Genomic DNA, 23404 nt, shown 5'->3' with positions numbered 1-23404 from the left:
GGTTTTTTTCTCTTGTATTTATTTTCAGACATTAGTTGCTTCGAAATCTTGCTGGTCTGAACAGTATCTCTGTGTGTAAGTTCAGACCATGCCAAGAATATTAATTATATTAATGAGATTGCATCACAGGGTTTTTAAGAAAGGTGCAATGAAGCTTTTGAGGCATCAGAACCTACAATTAGTGTTTTTGTATACCTGTTGCACAAACAACAGATTGAAAGGTGTATTCTGTAATTATTCTGAAATATGAAACGATATATTAATTGTTAGGAGCTAAAAAGAAGATTGGAAGGGTGAGCTTACTACAGTCCATATACTCTTGCAGGTGAAAGTTTTATAGAAATTGCTTCATGACAGATAGTAGGACTTGAACTAGAACATGTGGGCTTAAGTACTCAGGTTTTTATGGTGTGGTATTAATACTGAAGGTAGACTTCATTCGTTTGATATGTGTAATTTTTCACTTTTAAGTGTCGTGTTTTGACAGATTGAGTCAGAAGTAATTTGTAAAGCAGAATACGTGTTTCCATGTGTAAGTAAATTGGCATGATGTTTCTGATCTACATGTTGGTGATATGCTTCAGACTTCTGTAAATACTCTTTATAATGGTGGTTAAATAGTTCATGAAAATACTGGAAAATGTGACTGAATTTAACCAGAAGCTTAATTCTTTATCAGTTGTATGGAAGATGGGCATTTGTTTTCCATTTTTAAAACTGGAAAAATAAGCAGCTAAAACAACTTAAAAATCTTTTTGGACTTGGTATCCCTGCTTGCAGGATTAACTTCTGAGGTGAGAGTACACTTTCACCTTCTGCCCTGTGCAGAACGTTGAGGATAAAATGAAGTTGCTCATTTTTAAGCACAAGAAAGTGCAGAAGCTAATGATAATGCTTTCTGTCTTTTTATTTCACAGCTGCTTTAGTGCAGGTTTCTTCTATTCAGAGAAGGGGCCTGTGTTCAATGTATGTCAGTCCAGAATTACCATCATTGCAGATCTTTTAATATGAATGGCTCTGCACAGCCCAAACTTGTAGATCTGTATTTCATCTGGCTAGCAAGGCTTTGTGCCAAGATTCTGCCATTGTGAAATAAATTCATAAATCATAAATTAAAATGTTGAACTTCAAAATATTGACACTTTCAGGAAATGCAATAATCAGCTCTGTGCTGTGGAAACAAAGAGACTAGAAAAAGTAGGACTCTACACTTTAAGAATAAAGGGGAGTAAATGATAATTTTCTGGCAATTAGTGGTAGAGAGATAATAGGAAATCCTGTGCCAGTGCATTAACAAAAGAAAAAGGGAATGCTACATAAATTTGAAAGAACAAAGAACTGAAAAGGAAACATCTTTTCCCACAGTGGACAAAATTGAGCTCCCCGGGCGCTGCTCAAGTATCAGGGTAACAGTGGCCAAGCCTTCTATGGCCAAGCACAGTTGGAAAGAAGCAACCCTCAGGCTTTGTGATTTGAGCAAATCTTCAATATAATCATTTTATTGAAGTGTGAAATGTGTTAATTTTGCAGAAGAGATTGGAAAAGCAAGCCTGCAAAATGTGCGTGAGAAAGGACTTCTAATGTCAGTAAGGGTGCTATGAGAGTAAAAATCTGATAATCTTTTTTGTTAGAAAAGAAAACAAATAAATGATGTTTTGGTGAAATGTATGAGACATTGTAGTTGGTTTTGGACATTTAAGTAAAAGATTAAGTTGTAATAATATATTCTGATGTAAGTTGGAGGAAAGTGGTTTCCATAGCTAAAAAGATTATTTAATTAGTATAGTGAAGAAATGCAAAGAGGAATGTGTAGAGTAGTTGAACTGACACATAAAAGGCATGTAATAGGTGCTATAGTGGAATGTTCCTATAAATAATGTCATGTGGCCAATATCCTAAGAAGATAGAAAAGGCGAACAACTGCTTTCTAACAAAAAGTAGGATTAATTTTCATTGAAGAAAGCATAAATTTCCAAGCAGACATCAATAATGTGACTGGTCATAAATTAGTACAGCAAACGTAATTACTGCTAGTTGTGCCCTGCTTTTTAAGAGCATTTCAAGTGCTTTTTAAGAGGATAGATATGGCTGTTCCTTTCTGGTAGTGTTAAAAGATTAGTCATTTGTCTATAAGCAGAGTCATGTAATAAATCTCTATGGAGGCTCAGATTACATGCACATGAAGTTCATACCATTATTTTCTGATGTGTGCCATGCAGTGGTCTGCAACAGGTAGTGGAGGGTATAAGCCCATACATACTGTACTAGTTACTGGTGTGACTTTATCAGTACGCAGCGTTGTGAGAAAATTGATGCGTTGGCCTGCTTGTAAAACCAGGGTGTGATTTAAGAGATTGAGAGTTTTTTCTCCTTTTCTTTGTTTGAGGACTTCAGATTTCTATTTGCATAACCTGCTTCAGAGGCTTTGCTAATCCTGTACTTTTCCATGTTTCTGTGTGCTGTGCATCCAGTGTTTTTTCATATACTAGACTTAGCTTTATGGGAAGAAACTAGTTAAACGCATTGAGAAATTTCTTTAAAAATTGAATGTTAGAACTGTAATCTGACAGTAATAGCAGTTTCTTGTGTTGCCACATTTTTGATTGGCAGCTTTTATATTTATTACATTTTTACTCCTGTTAGATCTCATGAGACGTCAAGAAGAATTGAGGCGTTTGGAAGAACTTCGAAATCAAGAACTTCAAAAACGCAAGCAGATACAATTGAGGTATTTTTTCTTCTCGTGTGCAAACATGTGGCATGCAGCTGCTGTAGGTGTGTGTGAATTTAGATACTCTAGATTGTAGAGCTTGCTTTTTATATAAAGTAGAAATGTTTCTGCTGCTAAAAAGTTGCTTTTCAAAAACGTAATGTGTGATGCTTCTGTTAATGTTCTTGAACAGAAAAAATGATCAGTTATACAAATATAAAAGAATGGTTTCAAGTATTTCTTGATTTTTTTCATTTATTTCAACTCTGTTCTTGTGTAAGTTTCTGAGCTTTCTAAATAGTGTAGAAATGTCTTAATGTAATTTTTTTATTTCATATTTATTTTAGCCTTGTGATTGAAGCATAGCTGTAATAGATGTGAATGTGCTTCTAAGATTTATGGGCAGGTGGTCTGTATGCGGAACAGTAGCATTGCAAATTTATAGTTTGTCATGAGATTTTGGGGGGTATTTTCACTTGATATTCTGGTATGTAGCAAACAATTTTTCCTTTAAGATCTGTTTCATACAAATACTTGTTTTCATGCTTCTGCTAAAATTTAAGAAAATAGACATAGTATCATCATGTTGATTGAGTTTATACTTTAAAGAGTTAAAAATCTGTCTTTTGGCCGTATTGAAATGTTTTAATCCATAGTGAATTGTTTAAAACTGAAGTATTTTAATCTGCTTAGCAACGTGTAGACAGAACAGGTGCAGAATATGCTGGTATTGTAATTACCTATATTCCAGTTAAAAATATGAATAAATACTTCAGTAATATTCAAATCCATCAGGTGGAGTAGATTAGTGCCTTATACTATATCAAAAAAATAAATAATGGCCAGTTTTGTTTATATGCTTGATCTTATCTCCTGAGACTGAGTACAAGCCTGAACGGGTCAAGAGTCTTAAGTTGACATAGTTTTTGAAAAATTTTCTAGACATGAAGAAGAACATCGACGTCGTGAAGAAGAGATGCTGCGCCAGAGGGAGCAGGAGGAGTTACGACGACAGCAGGAGGGAGGATTTAAACCAAATTTCATGGACAATGTAAGTAAAATTCTATGACAGAAGTCCAAATTCTAAAAGATTTTTTTTTTGTCATATTTTTATATTCTAACTATTGAGCTGCTGCCTTCTTGTTTACTGTTTTACCTTCAGTATTCCATTGTTCTCATGAGTGGAGTGGTACAAATTTAGTAACGTAGTTATTCTCTTGTGCGATGGCATCACTGTTGTTTTTCCTACACACTGGTGACGTAACGCTTCAGTTAAGTGAAGGTGTTCTGGTAATAATTCGACTTTTTATTCAGGAAACGAATTTTTCCAGTAAAATAATAGAATTTTTCTAAGTGGGAGGTCATGGAAATAAATGATGTTTCCATGGGGAGGTGCCCTAGTTTGACTGAAGGTTTAAATTTTAAACCAGTTCAGGCTGTTAAGCTTGCTTGAATTGCTTGCTTTAGTTTATGCTTAACTTATTAAGAATAATGCTCTTGAGAAGCAAAATGGACACCATTAACTTCATGTGGAGCCTAAAATCACTCTTCACTTTGAGTTGTTGTAAAACTAGATGAGGAAAACTTCAAAATCTTTACTAAAGGAGACTGAAAGATTATGAAGGTGGGGAAAAAAATTGTCCTCTGCTATAATTTCTGCATTGTTTATATTAGTAATTTAGGTGTGTTCTGCCTCTGAAGACTGTCCTGCAGGACTAGCAAAACGGTGTGTCAGAGGACTCACTTCTAAACTTTTGTGATGATCTATTTTGGTCAAGGGTATGATTTTTTTTCTACCAACCAAAGCAGTTAAATGAATGCAACCTGTATTGTGAATGCTTTAATTTCATGTGAGAAGGATACCTTTTACTGTTACAGCTATTCTTAGTGAGGAAGCAATGAATAAGTGATCCACACAATTCTCTTTTACATTATTCTAACAACTGTAGTCTGCAGGAGGGAATTTTGTTCCCTTTCACAGGTACAACTTGATTCATAAATCAAAAGTGAACTGCTGGTTTCTTAGATACTTTCTGATTGTGTGTTTTGTGGAAGAAATACCTATTCTACATTCTATACCATAACATTTTCTGTAGGGTTGAGAAGAATGTGTTTTATATGTTCTGAGACATCCTAAAGAGAAGTTAGAAAATACAGGATTTCCTGTTTTCAGCAGGACATCTTTTTTCCCTGCTATCCTCTGCCCCTCAGTGTTTTTAGTAAAGAAGGGGAGGAAGGACAATTGTTCCTTTGTTACTAACAGCTATCAGTAGATTTTGCTGATTGTGTTTTGAGAAACATGCATCAGAAAACAATCATTTATTTCCATATGTGCTCACGCTGTAAAAGAGGACTGCTTTCAGCATGTCTTTTCTTTGGGGTAATGAAGATCAAGAATTCAAAATTTATATTATCCTTTGGTGTGTTCCCACATATTATTAAACATACTTTGTGAAATAGCATGTTACAATGTCTGATGTAATTTAGAAGTAGCACTTACTGATTGTAACTTCTGTAGTGCCAGATATGAAATTTCATTCCACCTTAATATCTTCACATAGCATCTTTTGGTGTGGCCTGACTTTCTGACCGTATAAGCTACCTGCCAAAATCTTCCTGTGGCTGATCTGTTAGACCCATGCTACTTGCTGCAGAGCGCTGCAGGAAGGGGAGGCTGGGGAGCCAACCCACAGGCTTGAGATGGCCATAATTCCCCCAGATTCCATTGCTGTTAGGAAATTGTGGCCTATATCCTGCAGCTTGTGGTGCTGGGGAAAACTTGATAGTGTTGACCCACAGCAACTGGTTTTCTTCTTGCAGCTGTCTTGAGGTAATGTTACTTAGCCTTTGTGCTTGAATTGCTTGCCACAGTTTAGCCATCCTTGTGCTTATCTGCATCTTTACATTCCAAACTCTATGTGAATAGAAACTGTTCAAGTTGGTGTGCTGGACGTGGCAAAGATGTAGTGTAAGAAGGGAAGAGGAATGGTTCAAATGGAAGGCACTTCAATCACTATGCATAATTTTTGCGACTTCTATAGGATGAAATCTTTTTGGAGGAAAGGTAAAGGTGGAAGAATGCTTTGGAAGAGTGTAGCTTTCCCACTGAGTTGCATTACTGGAACTGTGTACTCATTTGGAACTAATTAATACACTGCAAGAATATATAGATGTGGCTGTACAGCGACAACCTTTCCAAAAGTGCTATAAGTTATAAAAAGGAATATGTGGTACGGGTGTTTGGGTTTTTTTTAATGTCATGTGAAGTTGAAGTGGCAAAATACAATAATTTAAAACAATTGTTTTCTCTAATCTTCACACTAGTTTTTAGTAATCTGGTCATGTGTTGACTTATGTTTTACTTCTAATGTCCTTTGAATTTAAGAAGAAGAATTAAAACAATTGGAAGTGATGTATTTAATTTACTTTCTTTAGCAACTGTTTCTAATAAGGGCAGCTATGTAACTCTAAACATGTCCTGTCATTTTATAGGGGTTCATTATTACACGTCTTTAGATAACTGTACTTAAGTTCTATAGTGTGAATGGGAATTGGAAAAGCCTTTGCATTTTGCAGCAGAATTGTAAACCATTTCTGGATATTGCAAAATGATACATCAAATCTTTTTTAAATTTACTAGAATTTCTTATACAACTAAACTTTTTTATTTATTCTTACTAATACTTGTTCATGGTGAACAGACTCCATCTGGTAATTACTTCTGGTTTCAGATTACTGTTGTACATATACTGAAAAAAGTTATTCTCTGTTTTAAAAGTTGTTTCTTGGTGAAAATTGTATTTTATGGTACTGGTGGATGATTTCTACCATATCAGGTCTTGATAAACTCTTGTGGCATAATCCCTGTAACATATTGCAAGTCTTCTGCCAACTATGTATTTAGAAGAAAAATAATAATTGTCTCTAATCCTTGTTTTTGTTTCTTAAAAGCTTTGAAAAAAGTAAATTTCCTTCACTTATATCCTATCCCTTTTTACTACTGTTCAGTATAAAAGGAGGACATAAATGGTAAGTGCCATGACTGCAGTAACAACCAGAATTGAAACCTCTCATATAAGGCTGCAGTATTAGGCTTTCCTCTTTAAAGTTTCTTTCTCTGTCTTTTCCCTAACTTGTTAAACTTTGATTTTTCAATATAACTACTTTTGAAAAACGTCTTGTAATCAAGTTTAATCAGTTACCAGTTGCTCAGTTTAATTACAGATGATAAAAATATTTTCTGTGTGGGAATTTCTCTTCCTGAAGCATTCTTGTCCATAGCGATGTTGTACATTAAAAATTTCATTGCATTGTTTGTTAATCTAACAGGCAGCCTAGTAATGCCTAGACAATTTATTGTGTGATTTTTAGTACATAAGTTTTATTGATAAACACTTTTGTATTGGTTAGGGTGTTTCCCTTGCTTTGTAAAAGTTGGTTAGTAAATGTGTTACAGCTCAATATATATATGCATTCTAATTTCATAATAGCTTAATCAGGAAACTTGTTTTCCTGTAATATTTTGCTGATTTTTATTTTGCTTACATATTTTTTGATGATGGTGATTGGAGGCAATATTTTATTTTTCAGCAGCACAAATATTTTTTAAAAGAATATATTACTTCTGAGTGCTAGTGATACATTAATTATTCAAAGTGTGCAATGATTATTATCCAATTATGAATGGCTTACAAAGATTTACATTGTTAAATCTCAATCAGAGCCTTTTTACCAAATAATTCCAGTTTCTGGAAATACTTGTATTCATGTCACCAACTTAAAAGAGTGAAAAGAGAATGATTTGGATTTAGTATATTAAAATAATTTTCATGTGTCTACAAAAGAGACCAAAATAGGTGGAGTTGTAGTCTTAGTTTTATGGTGCACAGATTTAATTCTGTAGTAAAGCTGCAAAATAGTGTCAGATGGGTATTGTACTTAATAGCTGTGATACTGGCCTGCAGCTTGCAACTCTTCTTACTGGTGGTTTAAAGAGGGAGTTGAGTTTTTTGGATGTCCTTGTCCTCTTCCCTCCGAGGAAAACTCCCCCTTTTTAAAGTGTAACTTGTGTATGTAAGGAACTGTTTCTTGTGAGTTTCAACTTCTGAATGCTTATTGTTTTTTCCTGTAAGACTTTGTATATTAAATACTTAACTTTTTTTGTCTCCTAGTCTTTTCAAGAATTATTTCTAGATGTTGTTTTGCTTTCATTTAATTTTTCTTGCACAGAAGCACTGCTGCTCAAGTATGTTGTGTAAGTATCAGCATAAAGTGGCATCTGCTAAAGCAGTGGAGATTGCCTAAATGGCAAAGATTGCAGTGGACTTGGATCAAAAACTGTAAGACAGATGAGAGCAAGGGAGTTAAAAAAAAATACATCCGAAAACAACAAAAAAGTTCATGGAATGAGGAATGCGAGAAACTTGATTGAAAAAAAACCCACCCCATATTTAGTCTTTGTTCTAAGAGTTTTGTCCTTCTTTGGAGTGGTTTATCAATGTAGCTTCTGATTTCTTTATTATTTTGAGCCGACTGAGGTATATCTTATCCCTCACTTCTACATTCAGTTGCAAGTTTAGTAGACATCTGTGAAATGTTAGGTTTCCTTGGATTTCTGTAAATCAGGAATAGGTTTTTGCACTTCTTGGCTCTTAAGTGAATAGAGCTGTGTATTTTTTTTCTGTCTTCTGATTCTGTTATGCTGAAAAGCCCTGGTACATAAGAATGAATTTTCACTGAATGCAGAATTGTTTCCTACCTTACTGAAAACTAAACTAAGTCAGATTTCCAATAATAAACAAATTAATAAAAATTTCCAAGGATCTTTTCAAATTTGATCTGTTTTCAGATAATATATATAATATATATTATTATTACAGATAATATATAAATATATATAAAATTATATATATTAATATATAATATGTAAGTTATATATTATTATATAACTAATAATAAATTTTGGTTATTTTATCTTGACAGCCTAGTGCACTTAATGAAGCTGATGGTGGTGAAGTTTTGTGAGGTTGTATGAATAAAGTCTCTGTTTCTTAAACTGCTATAAAGCTAAGCCACTTTATAAAAGCGCTTTTGTAGAGCTTGGTTGGGAGAGATGAATTACCTCCTTATTGAAATCCAGTGTACATACTAGTGGAAGTAGTAGTTCATGTTTGACACCTTAAAAGCCTTTTAAGGTAAAACTAGCTTGATGAAAGGCAGATCGTTAAATATAGAACTAAAAAAAAACCCAACCTGATAAAACATTCCTGCTTTCAAGGCAGTGATTTTAACGTCAGTGATCAAGTCTCTTCCTCTGCATAAAACAACTTAGGCTAGGCCTTTGAGCAAACATTTACAAATATGCAGTTTGTGTTTTTTGTGAGTGGTCTTAGTTTTTGTTGTAGCACTTTTTTTAGTGTTACTAAAAAAAAACCAAACAACTTTTTTTATTTTTGCAGGATTACAGTGATGTGTATCAGTAGACAGATACTTAAATCTTGTATTTCTTATGTTCTTCAATGTTTTAGATACTAAATTTGGCACTTTAGGCAAGAATAATAATTCCTTAACAGGCTGTAGAATATTCACGTTGTATTATTTTCAGAAACTAAATAAATTATTTTCAGCCTTTAATTGCATTGCCAGGTATAAAAACTATTTTAATTGCTCTAACTGCTTTTAGTATAAAAAGGCATTGCATAAAAATCAATACAGAACTTCAGCTATTTTTTTGTAGCATATTATGTGTCTGTATACATAAAGTAAAGCTATTTGTGGAATAAGATATTTTTTGGTTGTACCTATTTATTTCACGACCATTTTCAGATGGTTCATAATTGACTTTCTAGATTATGTTTTAATGTGTATCAAGGACTCTACCTAAGGTAATTCTTCAGTAATGGAGCAAGTAATCATAACACTGTTATGTTTAATTTATAACTTTATATTTCAGTTTGTGTGAACTGTGAATATTTAGCGTAATGTGATAAGTTTTCCTTGTATTCAGTTATGCTATAGATATTTAGGAGACTAAAATCTTTTACTCTGTTGCCATCATCTTCTAATGTTTGCACAAAATGCTGTAGAGCATACTAATATTTACTTCATGTGAACTTGAAAACAGAAGAAGTTTCATAAGTAATTTTTGTCCGTTAATGTGCTGTCAAATGTGCGTAAATCTCCAGTATGAGTTTATGTGTTGCAGTATTGTTTGTAAGCGTTCCCAGGTTTGGTCTCTTCTACAGTAATTGATAAGGAATTGGTTTTGTCTGTGATCTTCAGATTATCTGTTTTTATTTATAACTTAATTTTCTTTCAGTAAGACTGATGGATCAAGAAACTAAAAGAACACTTCTCAGATGCTTCCTATGTAATGGCAAAATGACATCGGTCTTAGTGTTTCGTGAGACCTCAGATGCTGGTTTTGTTTAATTATTAATGGAAAGACTTCAAATGCATCTGATGTGCTTGTTTATGTAATACTCCATTGCATACTTAGCTTCTCCTATTTAATGGATTTCAGACTTAGATTTAGAGAAAAAAGTCTATTAAAGACCAGTCTATATCCCATATTTTTAATATAATTTCTGAAAATTGTTACTGCTCACAAGTTAAAAAATAAATCTTCTTACTTAAGTTCCTTAAATACTGAACTCTTCAGTTTTTTGTGACAAGTAAGAATGAGGCTTTTATAAATAATTTAGAAAAATTTGTTGTCAATGTGTTTGATATATTCCCGACAGATTTTGAAGAAGCTAAAATTAATGTTTGCCTTAATAATTTTCATTTTTTCTTCCTCAGCTACTGGAGTTAAGTTTGACTTGGAGTTTGTACACGTATTTACCCAGAATAAGAAGAAACTAACTTTCAGTTTCAATTGTCTACTTGGTACCTATTTTGGACTCATCCACATGTCTAAATTTTGAGATCTTACTTGGTGTTATTGAGATGTGCACCCAAAATAAGTTCCTCTGCTTAGAAAAGTTTGCTTTTATTCAAAGGGTCTGTGTTTAAATGACGAGTAAAACACCCAAAAAGCAGTAAGTGAAATTTCTGTAGAAATAGTATTTTTTCATATGAGGAAACCTGCTAATGGATCTGTTGCTTAGTGTGAGGATTATTTATAGATCTGGTTTCCCTCTCAAGAGGCAGTGCCTTCTGAGTAGTTTTTTTTTTTTCTTAGCGTGAGCAGTAAGCCTCTGACCTTTTGCTTCACCTCTAACCTTTTGCTTCAGTAGCTCTCACGGGGTGAAAAATTTTAATAGTGGTAATCCAGTAAACTGAGACATAGACATTAACTTGCCTTAGTGAGGTTGCCTGTCTTTTGATACCAGGCTAAATGCTATTTTGAAATTAAAACATTCAGGGGTTTTCTCATGAATATTTCACAGACTTCCTTTCTATAGTGTAGGCATCAAGTAGGTTTATCTCATTACCAGAGGTCATGCTTGTTTTGGGTTATTAAATCTTCCATGAGAAACAGGGAATTTAAGTCTGATATTTCTGTCTTCCATCAAGTCTGTCTTTAGGTTCCACTTTTAATTTTCCAGAGATTAGGTGTTATTGTTAGATGAATTAGCAATTTTAATAGGTACTGGTTTTTGGGAAAAAAAATGTGAAGAGTTTCCATAGAGCTGTTTTCTAACTGTTCAGATGGTGAGTTTAATATCTTGGTTAACAGAAAATAACATTTAAAGAGTCAATTAAATATACTCACAATTTACCATTTAAAGATGTTTTTCCCAAACATTGTCATAGAATCACAGAATAGCTTGGGTTGGCAGGGACCTTTAAAGGTCATCTAGTCCAACGCTCCTGCAATGAGCAGGAACATCTTCAACTAGATCAGGTGGCTCAGGGCCCCATCCAACCTGACCTGGAGTATTTCCAGGATGGAGCATCTACCTTCTTTCTGGGCAACCCGTTCCAGTATTTCATCACCCTCAATGCAAAAAATCTCTTCCTTACATCTAGTCTGATTCTGCCCTCTTTTAGTTTAAAGCCATTTCCCCTTGTCGTAATGCTACAGGCCATATTAAATAGTCTGTCCCCATTATGATTACCTACAGTGGCTAATGGCTCACTAATTTGGGTTTAGCATTGTGTTGGATGAAAGAGTATTTATATTAGTTTTGTACATGACATGAAGTACACTGCTTTTACTAGTGTTGCTGAATGCAGTTTTGTTGAGGTACTTGTGGCAGGTTAGCTGGTAAGTGTCTCTTCTCAATGTATTATAAATACAAAAGATCTGAAAAAGATAATGTCAAAATTAGGTTCTTCAGGCTTTGTTTCTCTTCTGTATATAGTGCTGTATTTTATAATCCTTGATTTACTTTTGGAGTCTTTGTGTTCGTCCCCCCTGCCCTTTCTGAATTATTAAACATTTGTTTATCTGTAGGGTAGCTTGTATGTTTTTCAGGTAAAAACCAGCTATTCTTGTTTGTCCCTACTCATTGTGATGCCCATTGTGTCTCTAACTTGATTCTGACCTTTGGGTCTCTAGTACATAAACAAAATAGTAGGTTTTGTTAGATAACTTTTGCTGAAAGCAGACACTGTAGCCTAAGAGTTACTGTGTGTTGACTTGGGTCAGGGGATTTAACTAGAAAGCAATTTTTCTTAATCCAATTGTATTTGTTCGGATGACCAGTTTCCTAAACTTTTGATTGAAATACTAGTATTTCCTGGTACAGTGTGTATCGTTTTCCTCAGAACTCCGTTTATTCAAATGATAAGTGTCTGTCTTAATTCAAATCTACCTCATCTTGCTCCTGTTTTGCAGTAAGTGGCCTCCAGGTTGTATAAAACTACTATCTGGAAAACTATGGAGCCTGGTTCCATGCCAGGAAGTTTCATTGATGCTTCTTTGTTCATGTTTTGTATGTTTAAGTGCTGTAGGTGTGGGCAGGCCAGAACTTTGTTGGGGAAATCTTAAATATTGAACTACTCTGATCGTAAGCAACATTCATAACATGTATAAAAGACTGCATATGTTTGTTAGAAGTTTCTCCTACAGGACCTCTTTGTAACAATGAAAAACTTTGGCTTTCAGCTTTCTTTTGGCAAATACTTGCATGTTCTAATCACTTGGTAACTCCCAATCAGTTATGAGATAGCAACTACAATTGGACTCTTTTTTTTTTTTTTGATTACAGTTTAGTCAGCTTGTATAATATCTATTTGGTGAGGAAAAATTGTATTAATACAAAACTAACAAAGAGTCATATTTAGTGTACTGTGACTGTAACTAGTGCTGCTTTTAAAGTGTTCTGATACTGTAATGTTATATTCAACATTACAATTAAGAAGTAGTTAGATTTTTACATAGATACTTCATGACGAAGGACATTCTTGGCTCGTTGATTTTTCTTCTAAGTAAACGTTGACTTTTACTTCATCTCATCCTTGATCTTGCAGTTGGGGAAAATTGTTGTTTTGAATCGGTCCAGTGTTCACTCGGTTTTAATATTTGCCTAGATTTGTTTCCTGTGCAAGGAAAACTTAGCATTTGGGAAATCTAAAATGCAGCATTGTTTTATAACACACAACTTTCAGTTAAATATCTTAGTGTATTTCTGCATGATGGTAAAGTTAGCCCAGACTTCGTTACCAGTTAAACTTCATACTCCATATCCACCAGGGTGAATTGTGGACTGCATCTTAATTAAATCATTTGCAACTTATTCTGTGGAAGTAAGGTATCCTCCATGCTCCCATGGATGTCTGTTTTGATACTTACCTACAGTCTCATGCCATTTCTTTAGCTAAACTAAAAGCAGAATAATTCTAAGCTGCAGCATAAAATTCTTTAATATGCCTCTGAAGATGTGAATATATTGCGGATGTAATGTATTTTATAATGTAATGTAATATTACATGTATCAATTGTGAACTTGGTGATATGGTGCGATACTGCTTTCAGAAAGTAGTTTTGCAGGTAAGTAAACAGTTAAGTGGTTTAAATTAATGCAGATTTTTTCACATGTAATCATGTTCAGCTGTTGAACTGTATTCAATTTATGTTTTTAATTTCATTACTGTCAAAAAATGAAGCTAATAGAAATGGGAGAAGTGTTTTTATATATTGGTTCCATGGAGCTAAAGTGGCTCCTAACTCTGGCCGCACCAAATTAATTGACAGAATGTTGTAACGGGGAAGTTGTTATTAAGAGAGTTAATGTATAGATATCATCCTTTTTTGTTTTTTTCCTTAAAGGATTTCCAGATCTGTTAAAGTGGTTACCTTCTCTAAGCACCTTTGTCCTATGAAAAATTATTTCTGAACTTTAAAATATTTGAGAAGCAGAATTTTACCTTCCTTGTTAGTTGTTAGATCAAGGGTAGATTTTGACAGAATACCTCTGTTCCTGTTTGCTCTCAGATGGTCAACAGCGATGGCATTGGGGAAAAAAAAATAAATCTGTCTTTGCAGTTGTACTCACAGAGAGTGCTTCATCTGTGTAGCCATAGACAGTGAAGGGACATGGTAGGGTTTTCTTTTACCTGAAAAGATGACATAAAGATGATTGAATAGAGGCATGGAATTAAAATATTTGGATATTAGCTACTGTTTACCTGCATTTTATTTGTGGTCAGATTTGCCTTCTATATACATAAATTTTTTGGCTGGTGAATAACATTTTCCACAGGTTGTGAGAAAATGAGGAACCTCTTTAGTCAGTTTTATTCTATAGATGTTGTATATACGGTATTTTACTGAATTATAACAAATGGAAGTGGGAGAGGTGAGAAAAAACTTCGGAAATAATGATATATTAATGCGGTGCTTTAAATACAGTATTAAAATAAATAAAAAGAAGCAGCAAGTAAATACAAGACAAAATAATGAAGGAGAAAAGACATAAATCTCAATATGGAGCAAAGTTCTGTAACCAACAGAGCAGGTTCTATGGTAAATCTTGGCTTATTTTAGACTATGTTTGTTTTCGTTAAATTAGATTGTCATTTGAATTTCTGGCCTATAATACAGCATTCTGAAACTATGAATTCTGTGTAAAACAAAGCTGCAGTAGCTTGTGTGATAAAAGGTCTTTAAAAAGCACATTACCTTTTTTATGAAAACATTGATTCGTGCTTTTATTCAAGTTACTGACTTTTGGATATTTTCTGTAAAAGGTTGCAATTCTCAAGTTCAGTGTCTAAGGTCGCTAGATAAAGACATTAAGAAAAACCTGGATGTAGACAACTTGGGTAGTATTGATGACTAGTTTTTAATATTGAAGATGGGTGAATATCTCTGCATGCAAATCAGTGACTGGTAAAGTGTCTGTTCATGAAGGTTTATACTAATATCTTTTCTGTCTCAAACAGTAAGTATTCTTTTGTTTACTTGTTCTGAGATGAAAATCAGTAATGATTATTCACCTTTTTTTTTTTCACATAATTTTGAATTTCATTAGTCTTTTCTAGTTCATTTGCTTTATTCCTATAGTTGATAGCAGTGGTTATTTTCTGCTTCTCATGACATAGGAGTGAGAAAATGTCTCCATTGTATAACAGTTGCAAGTATTTTGGACTGTCTTCCTAACCTAGTTTACTTTCTACCCCAAACAAGTTTTGAAAAAAATCGGATTTTGACAGTATTTTAACAGATTCCTGAGAGTGACTCTTTACTGCAAACAGGTTTCACTCTAAGGTATTAACCATTTCCAGTTGATTTTTTTCTTGCAAGAACTTCAGCCTGCTCTTAACTTGCCTTCTTGCATCAGTATTTTTCTACAAGATCTTTCGGTTTTCCCTTTGCTAATTTTGAAGCAGTAGCTCAAACATATTTCCAGGCTGTAACAAGCCCAACGTGCCACATGGAGGTTGATGAGTAGCAGGAGTTTTTTGGGAGTCTTTTGTGTTGTGAAAAATGAAGTTATGTTCCTCTTTCAATGGTGGTGTTTTGGCCCATGTTTTGCTAAAAAAAAAAAAAAAAAAAACACACCAAAAAACAACAACAAAAAACCCCAAACATTTTTTGATCCACTTTTACTTTTTGATTGTGTAAGTATATACTCATCTTCTACAGGATGTCACAAGTTTTTTTTCTTAGAAGTGCAATTGCTTAGAACATTTTGGATTTAAAAAAAAATCAAGAGAAAAGGACAGCTAAAATGTAAGTAAAATCTGGTAGATAAGATAATGGTTCTTCTGCATTACAAAAGAAAGAAGAACGTGTAGACTGCTGCCTCTTATAAGCGGCAGTCATATCTGGAAAGTAGGAAATACGTTTCTTGGCCAAGATGCAAGAAACACAAATATATTAATGTACTCTGCTGTGCTTTAACTTAGATTTTGAGGAAAAAATTAAAATCTTTTAAGTCATGTTGAAATCTTTTTGAGAACAGTTTCTTCTAAATCTGTAAGATGGAAGTTTTGAGTGTGTGCTCTCTTGTAGGGACAAAACTGCAATCTATTTCTATCTTTTTCAGTGTTATTGTGTGTTAGGGGATGCACTGAGATGCTTTTCAGTACTTAGGTAATGAAGTTGTATAGTGGAGTACTATTGTACCCCCTTCTTTATTAATTCTGTGTAAAATATGCTAGTATATTTAACAATGTATATTAAGACTAATGTTTTTAATATGCTGTGGTAGCTATCTTGCACATTAATATATATTTAATATTATTATTTATCATAATACATCTGTGATTTTAAAACATTGCTTGAGGTATAAAATATTTTTTTTTGTATTTTTAAAAAATAACTTCAGCTTAGAGTAGCAAACATTTTTCACTTGTTTTAACTGCATTGGGTTTTTTTCTGTGGCGTTTAGATGCTGAGGACTACCCTCAGCAATTGACTGTTCTCCAAAAGATGTAAAAGGGAAATGAGGGAAGGCCCCACAAAAGTTGAAGATCTTTCTTGTTTGCTCCCAAAACAAAAAGCAGAGAACAAAGATGCAGTGCATGGAGGTTTTTCCCAAACATATTCCTATGCTTTTGCTGTTAGTTTTAAAATAATTGCCCCTGTTTTAATAATGATAGTTCCTTTACAATCTTATCGAAATTATGGAAATAGTTAAGAAATGCACTGGACTAATAATAGATCCTTTTTTCCATATGGGACATCAGAATATTTTTTTGTCAGCAGCTGTAATTATTGTTGTTACTACCATTAGGAATGTTTTTCCAATTTGTAGCGTGTACTGGAATTTATGTATCTGCATATATGTTTAATGCAGTACGTATTCCTGTTTTTACTGTTGTGATAGGTTTTATAATGTTTAGGTTATTTTAATGATGCAACCTAGTGAGACATCTCCGTCAATGCTATTCTTGACTTACCAAGGAGGAAATCAACTTTACCTATCTGCTCTGTTCCTGTTAGAATAGGTTTCTCAAAGACTGAGTCCTGTTGACAGCTATTAAACCTAATGCAAATTCTTCTCATTAGACTAAAACCGGGTCTGTGTAGTTTCCTGGACGCTATGTGTTTTATAGCTATGTTTATTTCAGTTATTATCTAGTTTAATATATCTGCTTGTGTAATTTTGTGTAAGGTAAAAGAGTTTTGTGAGAGGTAAAAATGATACCTCCTGGGTGGGAGCTATCATTCAGTTTGTAGAATTCTTGAGTGGTTGAGGGTGGAAGAGATCCCTGGACTCATCTAGTTATGACTTCCAGCTCAGAGGAGGGATTAGCTCTAGATTTACATTGCCATGCTCGGGAACGCACAGAAATCATGGATTTTGAAAGAAGATCAGTATTTTTCATTTAAAATTATCTATGTGTGTGATGGAATAAACAAACTATTTTGGAATATTGTTAACTTTTGGATCTTGCATATAGATCTTAGTTGATGGATAAACCAAAGAGAGGGAAAGATGACAAGAGGGGTGGCTGGAAGAGAAGGGTTTCATTACTTTAACTCCTTGCTGGCAGTGTATCTTCGCGTGAGCTAGTCACTGGAGTGAAAGAATATTCTGAGGAGAAGACAAAAAATGCACAATCAAAAGTAGCCCCCGCATTCTAGTTTTGAGTGTCAAATTAGTAACTTTAACCATTTGTATGATTTATGTCTTTAAAATACAGGAAATTACAATTTTGTGTAAGGTTTAAGGGTCTTATGCCTCCTGGAGAGGCCTTTGGAAATATCTAGAAAGAACTTAATGAAATAAATCACTCTAGAAGTGAGTAATGAATTCTAGTAAGAGGTACAGAAATATACCTATTTTGACAAATAGAAAGTCTGCTAAAGAATAGAATTCAGTCTCCATGTTAATGAAAACAGGTGGGAATCAACAACACTGTGAATTACATTTTGCTCTGCACACAGAACCTAGATAAAGTGCTAAATAAGTTACTGATTTTAATATGCAAGTTTATGGGGTAAGTGGTGTTCATTTTTGATAAGGTGGTTTTTGATGCTGTGTCTTAGAGTTATTTTGGTCACCATTCTTTAGCTGAAAGGTGAGTGAATAGCCCTGTGTTAATTGTGAAGCGCATCTCCTGGCCACAAACACTTGAAGAAAACTGTATGATCTGTTGTCTTGTAATTTCTGTTGCTGTCTTGTTTTTTGCAGTTCAAAAATATTCCATGCCATATTTATTCCATACCATGATTTTTTGACAGTTTTGTTACCATGAATATTGCATCATTTGGAGACAAGATTTTCAGTTTTCTTTGGGCTGCTGCAATTGCAAGGCCTGTTTCCGTGGAAAAATGTAGTATGGGTTTGTCAGTTAAAAAAACCCAGTTTTATAACTACTTGTATTTTTATTTTCAGTGTGAGAAGGCAATTGCATCTGATATATTCTCCTGTATCAATTCTTAGGTGTCTTTTCAAAACCGTTAGTTTAATGGCTTTATACAGTGAATTTAAAAATATATATTTTAAAAAGCTGAAGAATCGTCTGGGCAGTTCTCTGTATGCTTAGACTACTGATATCAATGATGAATGAGGTGTAAAAACATTATACATGATATACCTCAAATGCTCAAGAAATCTTGTTTCTAATACTTAAAAAAAGAGGAGAATCCATACTATATTAAGTACAATATAGATGTAATTTGAAAACTGCGTGTATTCAATATTTTTGTGTAAGTCTACTTTTTACAGTTGGCATTAAAATGAGTTGGAATTGTGAGGAAATCTCATCTTTAATGCTTGTACCTAAAGTAATTAGGAAGTATAATGCTCTAGTTGCCATCATAGCAGTTTTTCTGAAAGCAAATTACTCAGATGAATCAGACCATTTTGTGGATTTTTCGCAGTAGTGAGTTCTGTGTTATTTTAGAAGAATCCTGCAACAGAGGTAATTTGGAAAGCTTTCTTTTGAGTCGTGTAAACAATTATCCTTTTACAATAGGATATTATGCTTTTTTTGCTTCACTTTGGGTTTTTTTTATTTTATTTATTCTTCCCAAGGGTTAAGTTACGCTTTACTACACATTCTTTGTCTTACACCTTTCTTTTCCCCTTATTATTGCATATCATCCGTTGTTCTCTTCCAGTTTAAGTTGTTTTCCCAGGTACCGGGTGACTTCAGAGCCTCTTAATCACCTCCCTATGTATTTCTCTAGTAAAATTTTAGCTCTTCTCTCTTGCTGCTCAATTTTAACTCCCTGTTATGGGTAGTTCTCGGTGGCTTCAGGGAAGGGGCTGAAGCAGGCTGCTACTCAATAGAAGAATGGGCAGTCACATAGTGAGGAAAAGAAGCTCTGAGAAGATAACTCTGTCATTGTTGTGTTCTGCAAAGGGTTTGACTATCCAAGAAAGAAGCTCTCAGGTGGGCTGGAAAATCAACCAGCCCTGTTTTGGGGGGCTGTCATATCTGACTGTTGATATTCCTCTGTTGCATTTTGGGCAAAACCCATGGAAGAGTTGACCTAATTTACCTGCAATAACTTGTTTATGCTTACATAGTAAATAGCTGTCTAGGACATGATTTGTGTGGGATAGCACTGAATTTTTGTTATCATCTGGACTCCTGCAAATACAGGTTTTGGCAAATTATCTAAGTACGTGGTTTTGATAGTTAATACGTCAAACATTTAGTTACATTAATGATATATGCTGTTAGTTAACATTTGAAATTGAGTATCTTCTCTGACAGGGGGTTTGTCTTAAATCTGCTAATTCTGTGTTAACAGTATAGAAGAATTTTCCTGTGCTGAAAATTCAAAAGAACACAATAAGTTGTGAACATGCAACAGTAGGAATAATAATAATTCTTGTAAGCACATTCATTGACAGGCAGCAGTAATCATAAGGAACATTTACGGATCTTAAGTTGATAGCTGAAATGGCTTTTATATGGTGATAATTCATCACCAAGGTTAGGGCTACAAGATGGCAAATAATTGCTTCATGTATTTTTGTTAGAAAGGTTAGACATGACTAAAAAAAGTAAAAATTACAAGTTCTGCCCCTCTTGTACTTACTGTTAACTGAAGACTGGTAGCGTTTCAAGCTGAGGAAAAAAATGGTTTCTTGCTGGGAGGAAGCATAGTGTGCTTTTTAAAAAAAGTGTATGTTATAGCTTGCCAATGCTTCTGTCCTTTGCAAAGAAAATGAGTTAAGTACTAGTAACTAGTACAGTTTTATAGCTCTGTACTTAACATTCTTATCTAGCCGGTATTGTACTTAGCCCTGCCTCACATGGCACATTTCACATTAAAAAAAGAAACAACCAAACACCAACTTGAAGTTGAACCCGAGACACATCAAGAAAGTTATGTGCAGTAATTTAAATCTGGTACTTTCCCTTATAGCTAGAGAGTATCCCACAGCTGTTTGTGGCATGTCCTGTTTTCACACATGCACAGTCTGATTGATGTAGACTGGTATCCACAGTGGTGTTCTGCCATGTTGGGCCCAGGCATTGAGAGTAGGGATGATAATACCACTTTTCCTTCTGCTGTTTTATGCCAGGGCCGAGGTGTAAAAGCAGACTAATATCAACAAGGTTGTATGCTGGTTTTGTGACCAACTCATTGGTATCAATTTGTGGGTATGATTGATCCTAATAGGGCTGCTGATTTTACTTAAGATTTTACTTGACATTACTGTGAAAAGCCTGACAAAGTAGTTGCGTGTTCTGTTATAAAGTTTTAACATGGCTTCTAGGGTCTGAAGGAGAGGTCCTTCTTAGTGTTCATCAATGGCCGTTCATAGCTGGACCTTAAAACCTGCCTGTGTCTTTTAGTTATGAGGCTGCACTTTTCCTCTCCACACTAAGCCATACTCTTTTGAAAATAGCATATAATCTTTTTATGCTAAGTACATTTTCTAGGATAATATGAGTTACTAGAAACAAAGTTACTGACCTGAGAGCCTTTTGTCATGACAAATGACAGTTTCCCATACCAGATATTTTTACAAAACTATTGACTCTGTTTTGTCGAATATTGGTGTCTGCCGCTTTAAGCGTGTGAAGATAGAAGACTTGTATTTGGCACCCCAAACATGATTGAATGAAAAGGAGTTTTGTGAAACCATAAAAATACTTTGAAAGTATTTTGATTTGATTAATATTTCTATTTAAAGGTTGCTTTTAGCAAGACTGATTCAGTTGCCTAGTATATGGAATTGTTTTCAAAATGCATCTGAACTTACAGTCTTAAATCATAAGTGGAATGATTTTCAGAATCAGGTAAATTCTTTTGTATATGCTTATTCCCAGCACACGTGTGTTCACTCGAGAGTGGAATATACGTTATCATTCTTGCAGAAAATTAACGAGAAAAAAATTTTGGTATAGGTTTCGTTAGTTTTCATTTTGAACTGTGAATTTGTTTCTATTTCATCCTTTTGATGTCAACAGTAATACTAAAATCCCTTGTAATTATCTGTGATAGGTGTACCTTTGTCTTAAGTGATGATTTCTGCCACTCCGGGTAGTACTATCTTTTGCGTATTGTTTCACAGCAGGCCGTGGTTCATGATCAGTAACGTTGGAACTCTTTCTTGCTGTTGGATGACTAAGCATTAATTGAATCTGGACCAATTTGGCACATTATTTGTCTGTTGAGTATAAATGCATGTTATGTAGTTTATGTTGATACACAGAATCATAGGGTTGGAAGGGACCTCTGGAGATTATCTAGTCCAACCCCCCTGCCAGAGCAGGGTCACCCAGAGCAGGTTGCACAGGAACGCGTCCAGGTGGGTTTTGAATGTCTCCAGAGAAGGAGACTCCACCACCTCTCTGGGCAGCCTGTTCCAGTGCTCTGCCACCCTCAAAGTAAAGAAGTTCCTCCTCAAATGGAGGGACTGCATATTTATAGTGGTTTCAAAAGGATGGTCAGTATCCGAACTAACATATCAATAGCATGATTTATCAAAAAATGTGCTACCACGAAGTTAAGTCAGAACTATTGAAGCAAAGATGACCTGGCAAATTGTGTTTGTGTACCACAATATAACACATCAGAGCTTGGTTTCCAATCAACACAAGCATTTTTGAGTCGTGAAACCAGATGGACTGTATTATTGAACCACGGCCTTCAGGCAATACTGCAATAAGACATCTTTATTTGCAGCTAAAATGTAAATATACTTCTTAATGAAAAACACTGTGTAAAGATGGATTCATTTGCAGTTGGTAACAGAACTATTTGGGAGATTTAGACTGCTGCATCTTGATAAACGAAACTTGTTATGTATTCTTAACCTTTAGCATTATGCAAAAATGTACAGCATGCTATATTGAACTTACTATTACATTTACTTTTATAAAAACGGGAGTATAGTTAACTTTATTCCTTGTACTTTTTTCTAATCAATGGAAACTTTTGAAACTTGAAAATTTTTATTAATGGGAATGTTTTAAGTTTTAAGAATGATAGGTTGACCATGAAAACTATGTTTACTTTCAGAGAGAACAGGAATTGAGAATGGGTGATATGGGTCCTCGTGGAGCAATAAACATGGGAGGTAGGGATCCGAAGGAAAAAGGCTTTTGTAATGTAATTTTTCTTTTTCTTTGGGACTGTACATGATACTCAAGCACTATTAATTAGTGACAACTACTGGTAAAAAGGAGTAAACAGTATTAGGAAATAAAAAAACTCAGATATTTTGCTTCTAAGCAGCTGGTTTTTTTCCCAAGGTGTATCTTGATTTTATTGTTTTAATTGCCTGTGGGAGAAAAATACCATGTGCAAGTTAGGAGAAACCAAAAGGCAGGGAAAGGTGATGATCTAGAAATGACCTGATAGAAAAGAGGAATTTTCTGTTCAAAAAGTATTTGGTGTTCTTTTGGAGGGACCATCTGTTCAGAGAAGTTGGGACTGTAATTGCATGCAGTGAAGTGATGTAGAGCTTAAAATTGGCGAGTTCTGTTGATGTACCTGAGAAAAGATTAATGAATAATGTGACGGATGTTCTGCTAACTTATTGGAAAATCTGTATTTGCAAATATTCTCAGTTCACTTTTGTGACTTGAAATATTGCCACTGCTAAACCTGCTACCGTGAAGTCTAGAAAAGTACATTCTTAATAATTAGACCTTGCTCTGTATATGCAGGCTGAAACAGTTTGGAATCTTACTTACCGAGAATATCTGCTTTTAAACAAGACTAAAACTTAAAATTATTTCTTAAAAAAACCCCAGATCTTACTAAACTTCTTAAACTGTTCGATATATATTTATTGGAACCTTCCTGATGTTCATTTAAAATAGATCAAGATGATAATTTTAAGAAAAGTTATATTATTTTTGTGTATTTTGAATTTGAAA

At 34.2% G+C, this 23404-nt stretch overlaps 1 protein-coding gene across 6 annotated transcripts in view; it reads left to right on the top strand.

Moving 5' to 3' along the window:
- Window positions 1-23404, top strand: part of PSPC1 (paraspeckle component 1) — a 72862-nt gene that overhangs the window by 8935 nt on the left and 40523 nt on the right. For 4 of the 6 annotated variants that reach the window (XR_010070493.1, XR_010070491.1, XR_010070490.1 and 1 more), the window contains exons 5-7: window positions 2644-2728; window positions 3653-3761; window positions 22542-22599. Coding sequence is in view for 1 of the 6 variants with exons in the window: in XM_063330739.1 (XP_063186809.1) it covers window positions 2644-2728; window positions 3653-3761; window positions 22542-22599 (252 nt within the window). In the remaining 5 variants the exon portion in view is untranslated. The remainder of the gene's footprint in view (window positions 1-2643; window positions 2729-3652; window positions 3762-22541; window positions 22600-23404) is intronic. The other 2 variants (XR_010070497.1, XR_010070494.1) reach the window with 1 other exon arrangement.

The sequence above is a fragment of the Chroicocephalus ridibundus genome, chromosome 1 (genome assembly GCF_963924245.1).
Source record: "Chroicocephalus ridibundus chromosome 1, bChrRid1.1, whole genome shotgun sequence".
Lineage (NCBI taxonomy): Eukaryota > Metazoa > Chordata > Aves > Charadriiformes > Laridae > Chroicocephalus > Chroicocephalus ridibundus.
The sequence above is the reverse complement of the archived record's forward strand: the minus strand, read 5'-3'. Positions and strand labels throughout refer to the sequence as shown.